The sequence below is a fragment of the Mustelus asterias genome, chromosome 12, assembly GCF_964213995.1.
Source record: "Mustelus asterias chromosome 12, sMusAst1.hap1.1, whole genome shotgun sequence".
Classification (NCBI taxonomy): Eukaryota; Metazoa; Chordata; class Chondrichthyes; order Carcharhiniformes; family Triakidae; genus Mustelus; species Mustelus asterias.
This window is the reverse complement of record NC_135812.1, coordinates 104,169,805-104,182,593: the sequence shown is the minus strand read 5'-3', so window position 1 is coordinate 104,182,593 and position 12,789 is coordinate 104,169,805. Positions and strand designations below refer to the sequence as shown.

General features: G+C 40.9%; 1 protein-coding gene across 3 annotated transcripts in view; it reads right to left on the bottom strand.

Annotated features, from left to right (window-relative positions):
* The window catches only part of helz (helicase with zinc finger), a 255,595-nt gene that overhangs the window by 64,036 nt on the left and 178,770 nt on the right, over positions 1-12,789 (bottom strand). For all 3 annotated transcript variants that reach the window (XM_078225782.1, XM_078225780.1, XM_078225781.1), the window contains exons 23-24: positions 1,430-1,481; positions 282-466 (exon numbers count right to left, since the gene is read on the bottom strand). In XM_078225782.1, the coding sequence (XP_078081908.1) occupies positions 282-466; positions 1,430-1,481 (237 nt within the window). The remainder of the gene's footprint in view (positions 1-281; positions 467-1,429; positions 1,482-12,789) is intronic.

The following is a 12,789-nucleotide window of genomic DNA, read 5'->3' as shown; positions in this document are numbered from 1 at the left end:
GTGTCAGGAATCTAAAATGAGGATCAACACTGACTGGATTTTTAAACAGCGTTTTAATAAAATATATCCTCATTTCAGGCATATACACCCTATTTACCCAACCGAATGATCACTACATAAATATTTTAAGATGAGAATGCTGTGCTACCCATGCTCTGACAACTGATGGAGTTTGAGATTAATTCAACAAATAAAAAAGTAAAATTGAGGAACGAGAGAGAAGAATAAATCACATTTTGATTACATAGCCATCTGATCCGTTCGTTTAAAAAAAAACTTACTGGCAAAGGCACAGACATCACCATGTTTCCACCATAGACAGCAGGCACATATAGGATGCTAGTACCAGTGTGTGGATCTATCCGTTGGACAGGGCTTGGAGATTTACCAAGGGAAGGATGAGGACCAAGAGGTGGAGTATAGGCTCTGATGGGGTTCCCAATTAATACTGTAGGATTGGGTTGAACTGAAAAACATTAAATTCAAATAGATTAATTCTAGACTGTCAGCGAAAGCACAAAATCTCACTTAATCTTATTTTCCTCGCCTTCACATTGTCTACGTTTCCTCGCCTTCATATTGTCTACAACAGCCCTGTAGAAAGAGGGCAAAGTGTTCACAAGCTTTATATGTAGTGATTTAATGCATTATTGGCATTCACAAAATATAGAAGGTGCATATGATACCTGCTGTTCAAGTCTGAAGCAACAAGCCAGGTATACAGCGGACAATGACATTAAAATAAATGAGTTTGCGTCACTCAGTTCATTAGTTGATCAGCAATAACTGACAGCAGAAGAAGAAACTCATATCCATCAGTTAAAGCAAAATTCCTGTCTCTCTCTCTCTCCACCTTGCATGTGGAGGTCAAGATAATGCAACCTACTACATAACTGTTTCCACATAAAGATTGTGAACACGCATCAGGCAGTATTTTACCTTTAGAATCATAGAAACCTTACAGTGCAGGAAGAGGCTATTCGGCCCATCGAGTCTGCACCGACCACAATCCCATCCAGGCCCTATTCCATATCCCTACATGTTTTACCCACTAATCCCTCTAACCTACACATCTCAGAACACTAAGGGGCAATTTATTTTAGCACAGCCAATCAACCCAACCCACACATCTTTGGACTGTGGGAGGAAACCGGAGAAAACCCACACAGACACGGGGAGAATGTGCAAACTCCACACAGACAGTGACCCGAGCTGGGAATCGAACCCAGGTCCCTGGAGCTGTGAAGCAGCAGTGCTAACCACTGTGCTACCGTGCCTGCCCTTTAGGTTTTTAACTAGTGGATTGTTGAAACCAAATAGATCTCATGGTTTTGAATGCCCGGTTTGAAACTTAGAGAAGGATTCAATTTTGTTTGATGGATACTATGTTTTGTTATGAAAAGACGATAACCATTCAAGATTAACTTACCAAATCCATCGGTTGGAAAGTGGTCGCCCTGGGTGTGATGGTGACCTTTATTCTACAAATAATACAATACGAAAAGGTCACAATCAATATTATGAGGTTAAGAGTAAAATCCACTTCATAGAGAGAGATTTTCATAAAACCATTTCGTAGCAGTTCTCCAAGTGGATTTTATCCCATGCAATTCAGGAGTTGTGCTTTTCAGAGCTGTTATGTACATTTGTATGACGGGGAGAATTAAGAATCATCTATTTGCAGAATCTGGATTAAATGTAGTCTCTTGCAATGCCATCACATGCACTCTAGAAATTGGCAAATTTTGCGCTCAGGCTAAAAAAAATTAAGTACTTAGCTATTAACATAGGAGATACGAGGCATTGCAAATGTAAGATGTGAATCCAACTTGCAACGGCTGCCATAGAATTAAGTACCCTTCGCAACAACCACTGTGTAAAAATTGCAAGTCTAAATTATTCTCTTATCTTAGCACTTTGTCGAATTCTTCAATTCAGTGAGGTGCGTCTTCTTTCTCCCTCGCATACAGTGTTATAATTAATAAATTCAAAAAGTAGCGACCAGATTGTGGGGAGCCACATAGTTTTTTGTGCCCAGTTTTTACACGCAATTTCAGTGATCAGATGAAACAGTGCAATATTGAAATTTATTTGATATTAATAGGAGCAGATCTGAATCTGGGCTACAAATCCACATCACCCTCATGGAAGATCCAAATGTTGCCCTGAGTTTTCCAAGGCATTCATAAAGGTCTTTTTCAGATCAAAAGAGTACCTGCAATTACAGTTCTGTAGCCATTAGGGAGTAAAAGCAAACAAATTCTTTGATCTTTCAAATAACAGGCAGAGTCTGAACTCTAAACTAAAGAGCAAAATGTACTTATTTATGACATGGCTTTCAACAGGTTCATAAAATACATTCAGTAGCAAGTCAAAGTCTGAGAACACGTACCAACTGACTCAAGAACAGCTTCTTCCCTGCTGCCACTAGACTTTTGAATGGACCTACCTCGCATGAAGTTGATCTTTCTCTGCACCTTAGCTATGACTGTAACATTACATTCTGCACTCTCTCCTTTCCTTCTCTATAAATGATATGCTTTTCCTGTATAGTGCGCAAGAAACAATATTTTTCATTGTATCCCAATACATGTGACAATAATAAATCAAATCAAACGCAGAGTCACATTTAATCTTCAGGTTCCAAAAAAGTTAACTATTTGGATTAAATGTAGTCTCTTGCAATGCCATCACATGCACTCTAGATTCTGCTGGTCCCCTGCTTAATATAAACATTACTTTTTATATTGATAGAACCACCTTTACTTGGTGCTAGAATCATAGATTCCCTACAGTGCAAAAGTTGGCCCATCCGAGTCTGCACCGACCCTCCAACAAAGCATCTTACCCAGGACCTATCCCCCTAACTCCACATATTTACCCCACTAATCCCCCTAACCTACACTTCTTGGGACACTAAGGGGCAATTTAGCATGGCCAATCAACCTAATGTGCGCATCTTTGGACTGAGGGGGAAAACAGGAGCACCCGGAGAAAACCCAGGCAAACACGGGGAGAACGTGCAACTCTACAGACAGTCACCTAAGGCCGGAATTGAACCCGGGTCTCTGGCACTGAGACCGCAGTGCCACCGTGCCAGAACAGAAGCAAAATACTGTGGATGCTGGAAATTTGAATTAGGAGCAAAAATAAATTCCGGAAATACTCGGGTCAAGCAGCATCTGCGGAGAGAGAAATTGAGTTACCATGTCAGGTACCATTTTTGCTATAACTGGCATCTACCACTTTAAATCAATGTTACCTCAATAAACACCTTCCCTTAAAAAGGCTAGAACCGCAACAGAAAGTTTTTGGAAATGCCCAGAGTTTAGTTCTGCTCGTGATCACTCATTTGATAAAGTGCAGTAATGTTTGCTTGCTAAATAGAGACCAGGTTCTCCTTCAAGGTCTTGTTAAAAATGTTGGGATTTCTCAGTGGAGTTTAATGAGCTACATTGGAAACAGCACTGAACCCCAAATTCTATTGAAATATCTAATGCAGCAAGCTGCAAATTGTGATCCAAGACGTGAGCATCAATGCTTGCCAAGAGTCACAGGTTAAAGACATGCAGACTACTCTTGACTGCCCCCACGTGGTTGTTCTTTTTTTGGAATTCTTTTGAAACTAGCCAAATTACTCTTAGAGAGCCAACATGGATGCAGCAGGCTGAACTGTTTCCTTCTGTGCTGTCATCATTATATAATTCTATTCTATTAAATCTCAACTAGAACTGACTGCAAGGACACCATTACCAGACTGCTTCACTGTGACACTAACTGTGAGGACACTGTTCCATGGCTCAGTTGTAAATAATTGGTTTAGTTACGCACAAAGTCACAAATCCAGAATGATCAGCAATCATCACTGCAAAGCTAAAAGTTATCTGCAACTCAAGTCAGCTGAAAGCTATACCTGCTGGTCCCCTGTTCAACATAAACATTACTTACCATTAAAGAGCTGAGAATTGGTCTTGGAAATGATCCTTTAGGGTCCAAATAATATTTCTGAAAAAGTAGCATCTGGACAGAGGCACTCAGGTAGAGTCAACAAGGGCCAAGACAACAAGCTCTGCCATTCTTTCAGTTGGTGTCAACTTTCATTTTAAACAAAACTTATCGTTAAGCGGCAACTGCACTCTGAAGGCAGTTCATGGGACCAAAATATGAGGTAATACGAGTAATTTATCAAAAGATTGAGAAGGGCGAGGAGAAATTTCTTTCTACAAGCTGTTGGATCATGTCATGTTTTGTCACAGCGGGTGGCTCAGTTGGTAGAGGTAATGGGGTGAGAATGCAGCAGGGACATCAATTGTGGATTCCTGTGGCTAAGAATGGGCACATCGGCCACGGAGCCAAATGTCTCTAATTTCTGGAAACATTTTTTTAAAAACCCATAAAGTGGGTCCTCATGCTGGACCTAGATTGCAGTGTTTTTTTAAAACTTTTCCAATTCAATCAAATCAAGTCCAATTCAGAGTCTCAACAAGTTGAGACATTTCCGATCCAAGCTGACAAGACAGGGCATGCAATCCTTTACCCTGTCTTGGGCCTGATCTACATGAGCCAAGCTGATTGGAGTAGGCAGATGTCTCCGCCCCCAAGGCTTGATCTCATCTGCATCTTAGCCAAAAGGCCGAGATGCCGCTTTTAAAAATAGCTTCATATGAAAATGAAGCTTAAATGCAACCCAATGGCCACGACCAAGTGCAGCATCAGCAGACCACACTTGATCTTAGCCAAAAGGCCGAGAACCTAGATTGCAGTGTTTTTTTTTGTTTTTATACTTTTCCAATTCAATCAAATCAAGTCCAATTCAGAGTCTCAACAAGTTGAGACATTTCCGATCCAGGCTGACAAGACAGGGCATGCAATCCTCTACCCTGTCTTGGGCCTGATCTACATGAGCCAAGCTGATTGGAGTAGGCGGAGAATTCCTCCTCCAAGGCTTGATCTCATTTGCATCTTAGCCAAAAGGCCGAGATGCCGCTTTTAAAAATAGCTTCATATGAAAACGAAGCTTAAATGCAACCCAATGACCTCAACCAAGTGCAGCATCCACATAACTACACTTGATCTTAGCCAAAAGGCCGAGAAGCTAGATTGCAGTGGTTTTTTTTTATACTTTTCCAATTCAATCAAATCAAATCCAATTCAGAGTCTCAACAAGTTGAGGCATTTCAGATCCAGATTGCAGTGTTCTGTTAGTCAATGGGAATGCAAAAGTGCCTTGTACTTGAGACGTAACATGGAACTGCGTTACCATCTCTCATTCACCCTTTAAGGTGTGGCTGGTAGAAATAGAGGTCAACTTTTAAACAACCTGTGCATTACAGTCGAATCAACTCCACAACAGAAACTAAGCAGAATGCACATCAAAGGGATCGAAGACGAAAATAGAATAATCTTGGATCAGTGAACGTACTTCTGCCTCTAACTGAGATGATTGTGGTATCAAGCTCTACTCCAGAGACTGGAGTACATATCTCAGCTGACCTGTTCCAGTATTAAATACTGGTGGAGCTGCTCATGACATTATAAGTCGAGGCCTGACTGCCTCCTCAGGTGGAGGTGAACGATTCCATGGCAATGTTCAAAGAGCTGGTGAATGTTTCCTCCCCAGTGACTTGGCCATTTATCCCTCAATCAATATCATGAAAATGGGTTACTTGGTCATTTATCTCGCTGCTGCTTGCAAAAACTTGTGTGCAAGTTGGCTGCAGATTCCCTACATTTACAGCATTGATTACACTTCAAGTACTTAATTGGCTGTGAAGCACTTTGGAATGCCTTGAGGTTATAACGGTGTTACATAAGGCAATTTATTATTTTAACTGCTTCAGGTAGAGAAGGTTCTGTAATATAAATAAACATAACTCAGTGTTGAACAGTTAATATTTATTAAATCATTGCTTCTGACAGATTCCAGTCAAATTTAGATGTATTTAAAGTCAACACTCTTTGGCTCATTAACTAATCAACAAGACTCTGCATGATTTCTGCCAAGCACAGACACCCACAGTTTAATCAAACCTCTTTCACTTCCTCCAAGATGCGATAGATCCAGACCTGAAACTGTCAACTGAAACCCTTTAGCCTGTTGCTTTGTTCCAAGGGCAAAATATTTAAGCACAAAATTTTAAATCTGTCTCAACCAATTTCACTCTCAACAACATCAAAACAGGGTCAAGCTGGAATAAACGGAAAGGGCATCTCAACAATCTTTAATACTAGAAAGATAAATTAGGTTTGGCATTTAAAAAAGGCTCAAATGCTTAATACAAACAAAAGCAACAAAGCACGTATATTTTGAACAGCTTCCAACAGATGACCTAATACCCCAATTGTAAACCAAAGAAGAATGATCTAATCTGTGGAACATTCCTTTTTCTTAAATGCCTGTGCCTCCATACTTTTCTGTCAGAATTTATTTTTTGCACAAACGCTCAGGTTATTTGGAGTATCTGAGTCAGCTTCTCGATTGAAATCCTATAATAAGAGTTTGAGATCCTAATCTAAGAGTACAGGTGGAATTATTGGACATGCTGTGTTCTGGATGAGAGTCTGCCTGTTCAGCATGCACTCCAAACACACGCCCCTCCTAATACATCACAGAAAACAGTGGATGTGGTCATTCATATATTGTTTGTGGGATCCTGCCAGCAGCTGCTATGTTTAACCAACTAATGATCACTGCGTTTTGAAGTGATTCAGCATTTGTACTTGCAATTCTAAAATGATCCTAGAGTAACATGTGGCTCCTCCTCTCCACAGTAAACATCCTTGGAAAGCCATTTGTCTTGCTCCTCCATTTTCAAGCACAAAGAACTCGTGGATGCTTTTAGCTCCGACCACAACCTCTCATTATTTTACATCCACCCAAAGGCCTGAGATGTTATCACTTTACAGTTTCTTTTCCATCTTTCCTTCCAAAATCATACCTTGAGTAAAGTTTATTTATTAGTCACATGTAGGCTTACATTCTCACTGCAATGAAATTACCGTGAAAATCCCCGAGTCACCACACTCAGGCACCCGTTCGGGTACACTGATGGAGAATTTAGCATGGCTAAAATACACCTAACCAGCACATCTTTTGGACTATGGGTGGAAACCAGAGCACCCTGAGGAAACCCACACAGACACTGGGAGAATGTGCAGACTCCACAAAGACTGTGACCCAAGCCAGGAATTGAACCCAGGTCCCTGGCCTACGAGGCAGCAGTGCTACCTACTGTGGCGCCCGAGACCCAATGACTGCACTGTGAACAACCATTCCTGACCCCTCACCCCAATCCACATCTCCATCATTACTGAACTTGTCCTCTTGGCCCTTGTGGTGGCTGACATTGTCAATGGTTCCCTTTGTGGTGGTCCCAGTGCTAGCTCTTCAAAACCGAGCATCATCCACATTCAAAAAACTCACCTTCAAATTAACTATACAGTCTGTCAATCACTGTTAATGACACTTTCCTCTCGAGGCTCTTGAACTATTACCCCATCCATCTCCACTCTCATCTCTTAGTTTCCACCCATCACATAGCACCAAAACAGCCCTAGAGAAAGCTATGCAAGACAATCCCATCAACTGCATGATGGCCAAAGGGCCTTTTTTCGTTCTGTAATACTCGGACTGTGGTAATAGTGTCTTATTCCTTTTTGTCCTCCCTCAACTCCCTTAAACATCTGATTACATAGATTTCATAGAATCCCTACAGTGCAGGAGGCCGCCATTTGGCCCATCGAGTCTGCACCGACCACAATCCCACCCAGGCCCTCTCCCCGTAACCCCACATTATTTACCCTGCTAGCCCCCTGACACTAAGGGCAATTTACCATGGCCAATCCACCTAACGCACACATCTTTGGAGATGAACATGACCGTATCATAAATATTCATTGGCTCTCCTCCATTGTTAAGCTCACAGACGTGTGAAAAGTCAATGCTGCTTCAGCAATGGGTCGTTCCTCTCTCCCTGCAAACCATCACCCACCAGGCCCATCAAGGATCTATCCTCATTTTCCCTTTCTTACAGGAACACAGGAATTAGGAGCAGAAATAGGCAAATTCAGCCCTTCAAGCCTGTTCTGCCCCATTCAAATCAGATCATATCTGATCTCTCCCTAGTCTCAATCCACCTCCCTATGTGTTCCCCATATCCCCTTAACCCATTTTTAAAAATCAGAAGCATATCTATCTCCTCCTTGATATATGTATCATCTTCTTATCCATACCCTATCCCTTGGTAACATCATGAACAGGCAAGGGATGAGTTCACAGTCTTAGATGAGGTCAAAATGCCTTTAAACTGAGCGATGGGAAGACAGAAGCCATCGTTTTTGCCACTAAGCACATTACATTGTCAATAATGCCTTCATTTTAACAGAACCATGCACAGCTATCATATTTGATTATTCCAACAATGTCCTTCCAACTTTCCAATTTCACACTGCACAAACTCCAAATTGTCCAAAGGACACTGACCACCTCGCCCAACCTGACCCACCCACTATGGTTGTTCACAACTCCCCCAATTTTGGTGACCAATAGGCTCTCCATCACCCAATTTCTATCTTCAAAACCTGTTTACAGCCTTGCACCTCCCTCCCTTCCTTCTCCAATTCTACATCTCCCCTCCCATCCACCGGAGCACACAGAAGTGGCATCAGGGTTGAAGATTTCATTCAAGTACAGCAACTCTTTAATTCTGCATTGAAATGTCAGTTTAGATTATATGCTTAAATCCTGGCGAGGCTCTAACTCAAAACCTTCTGCTATGAATGCCCCATTAGGTTTATCATCTTGGGACTTGACTCTTGGGAGAGCAGAGGAATGAGGGGGAATTGTTAGACACCCCAAAGGAATGAATTGTGCTATAAAATACAAGCTCATTTAGCCTTTGTTGACCATGTGAAGGTGCACTGACCTGCAGTCCCAGAACAGCTCAGCCTCCCAGTTCAGCTGCAGCTACTAGGAATGGGAAAGTCACTGACCCAGATTTTGTGGTAGTAATGCTGGCAAACTCAGCGTCCGACATCATTACTGCTCTGAAACTGACAGCAGCTTCTGGAATCTGCACACATGGAATTTAAACATGGAAATCCAGAATTTGCTGCCAGTGACTATGTTTTCCTTTGGGGGCCGTGATTACTGCAATCTAAGTACAACCAAGTAGACATCACTGAACTGTTGTCTTTTACACAATTAGACTTACGGTAGGAACTTCTGAAAAAGCTACATCTTGTTGAACAAAGTGAAACAGGATTTTTAAACAGCTTACCAAGTTCATAATTGCTCCTAAACAGCCTCACTGACCCTGAAAATGGACTCCACAAGTGTCAATTTTTTCCACCATGATAAAAGGAATTACACATTTTTAAAGTAAGCGTTTTTAGAATTTTACTTTTGGTATTTCAGCTTCTATCATAATTCCAAGTGTATGATTCAATCCATTAGCTTGCACTCAGTAAAAACTTAAATTAAAAATTAAGGATAATTTATTTCTGGGGTTGTGATCCGTGAGAATACCTGAATGTGAATGGCTGCTTACCCTGCTCGATGACATTACTGTTTCTTGATGCCTGTAGAATTCCTTGACTTGGAGTCAGATTCGAGCTGACACCAAGAAAGGGGGAAATCCATACCACAGAGATCATGAGATCTTTCTGATGTGGAGATATCGGTGTTGGACTGGGTGGGCACAGTAAGAAGTCTCACAACACCAGGGTAAAGTCCAACAGGTTTATTTGGTAGCACGAGCTGTTGGAGCGCTGCTCCTTCATCAGGTGAGTGCTTACTTGATCACTCACCTGATGAAGGAGCAGCGCTCTGAAAGCTTGTGCTACCAAATAAACCTGCTGGACTTTAACCTGTTGTGAGACTTCTTACTAGATCTTTCTGGGCAGCTTGAAGTTCAGGAGAGAGCACTGTTGCTTCACAGTTAACTGTAAAATGTGAGCCAGCGTGTTTACTACAAGTTTAAGTTTATTTATTATTGTCACAAGTAGGCTTACATTAACACTGCAATATAATAAATATCTTCAAAGAACAGAAGGTGTCAAAGGAGAGATATGCGCTCTGGGAATTACACAGGGCAACAGGCAGGGTCAATGTATGAATCATACAATTTTACACCAAGGAGGAACAACAGACTGCAATATGAAGATCCTCAGTAATGAGCAAGGTGAATTCTGTTCAGCAAGTTATTGCAGAAAGAAAAGACAGATACATGGAGTATGGGGAAGCTATCACTATCAGAATGCAGCCATTAATTGAATCAATTGGAATTCCCGCTAGCTGCAATGTCTGACACAGTACACCTGGTTTTACTGATGGGGAGAGGTAAAGATCTTCCTTCGACTGTTGTAGGCTGACAAGAGATTGCGAATCTGAAGTGCCACATGCACCTGTGGGCAAAGTAAAACAAAGCATCTTCCTTGTGACTGAAATCTCTTTGTACTCTGGGCCAATGGGCATTTGCTGTGAAAGACGACTACATTGCGACGGTTACTCATTTAAATAGACAGACAATCAAAGCTATGCACCGAGGTGTCACAAGACATGGCTTTATATTATGTGATACATCAAAAGCAAGTTCTATTCTCAAAATTTTCATTCCATTCCTGCGCTCAGCCATGTCACCTAGACTGTTGTCTGGGTGCTAAGTGACCATCTGACTCTGGGCCAAGTTCGGCAACTTTTGGTGAAGGTCAGCTAAAGAGCAATGTGACAGAAGCATTTATATGTTGATCATTATTAACTTGAACGGGCTACGTAATATTCAGCAACTGAGAAATAATTACAATTTTAGATGTTTGGATTTATGAGGCTTTCAAATGTAGAGAGCACGTGGAAGTTAAGGGTCATCGCGATGGCATTCTCTGGATAGAATGCTTTCGTCAACTCCATTCTCTTAGTTACATAAATCTACAACGTCCTTAAGTGCTACTGAATCAATCATTTCTTTATTCAGTTTCACGTTTTTGAAGCTCAGCAATCACATTTAAAGGAAGAAAGCGCTGAAACTAAGTACTACAATTTAGTTAGTTCAAACTCATCAATACATGAAGATGCAAATATAAATATCTATTAAATATATGTATACGATGCAGACTAATTTACGTGCTTAAAAAGCAATTTCTAAAGATGACATGGATAAAATTAATCCTTTAACGCTTCTAAATGACATATCTGTTCAATTACCAAGTGAGAGGCTCACTCTGCTTGCTTGAACTCTTCCTCCTTGAAGTCAGATTAATAATGGGTTCAATGCAGTTTGTAAAAAGAGATCTGTCCCATCAGTACCCATCATGTAGGTTTCCATTCTGCAAAGCAGAATCAATTCCAGGAGGATGATAACACTGGTAACAAAAAACTGTAGAACCATTCTCTAGTCATGTGATCCAAACAACCAGGGCAAAAAATCTCTCAGATGAATTTGAACGAGAACACCGATACAGCAAAGGATTGGTAGCGCTCGAGGTGGAATTAAATTTAAAGGCAATCTTAACAATGGACAGATTTCTGAATGAATGGATGGATCTGCATTTCCAAGGTGCTGATGACTACACAATTGCTAATTTGCAGTTTGAGACCCAATAAACTGAAATATCACTTGACGCCATTCCTACTGCATCCCCATTACTGCCAAAAACCCTAACCTATGCTTCAGTCAACTCCTCTTTCAAATTCACTAATTCTCACCTCGCTGGATGCCACAACTACACCGCATACAAACTCAAACATAGGCAGAATTCTTTTGTCTATGTCCTCTCTGCATTCTACGTCCCACCTGATTATCAATCTTTTTATTGCTGACCTCCAGTGCTTTGCCCTTTTCTCAGTGTATAGATTTCAAAATTTATATTGCACATTTCAATAAATCTCTCTGTTCTGGCAACTTTGTCTGCTCTGTCTCTATTTTACTGTATCAAATCTCTCCCCATCTTCAAACAGCCCTACAACGTTAGACCATGGTTTCAGTCACATTGTCTAACTGGCTCTTATTCCAACTCTGCTGTGAAACATTTGGGGTGTAAGTGGTTGCTAGCATGCCCCCATTACGCCACAAAACTTAAAATGAGTTAGCATCCGTTTTAAAAACAGTGGGCAAGAAACAAGTGAAATAGTTAGTATTCTGCTTGCCAAATAGGTACTAATCAGTTAAGATGGCTGAAAGCAACAAGTGTAATAAAAGGAAATACATTTTAACTGAACTCAAAACTCTATAAATGTGGTCACTGAAGTTCAAATATTATCCAAAGTTTCTAGTTTTTAAAAATTGCTACTGCTCCCTCTACACAGCCACCATCAGGTTCAACTGCAACAACATTTGAAATGCTGGCCGAAATAATCTACAAATCCAGCAATTGCAAATAATAATACTTGTCAGCTGCTATCCATGAGTTTTTCTTGTAAGTGACTGAATGCACTACACTTTAATACCAACCCTTAGAAAATAGGAAAGAGTCATTCTTCACTCTAGTGTTTTGAGTTAACTAATCTCAAGAAGGACATTGATGGCATACAGTTTGCCCCTCCCCCAACCTGAACCAAAGTTGGGAAGGGGGTGAGTATGGTGATGGTGTTTAGTGTTGACTAATTATTCCATCACCAATGTGGAGCTCAACCTGACTCAACCCTGTTGGAAAATTATTTTAAAATTAAACTCAACTCTTTACTTTCAGCAAGCTTAGTTACTCCCATTAAGGACATTGATTGACAGAGGCAGAGTAATCTAATCAAGCATCTACTCTGGAACCCAAGTAAACACAAATGCACTCACTCTGCTG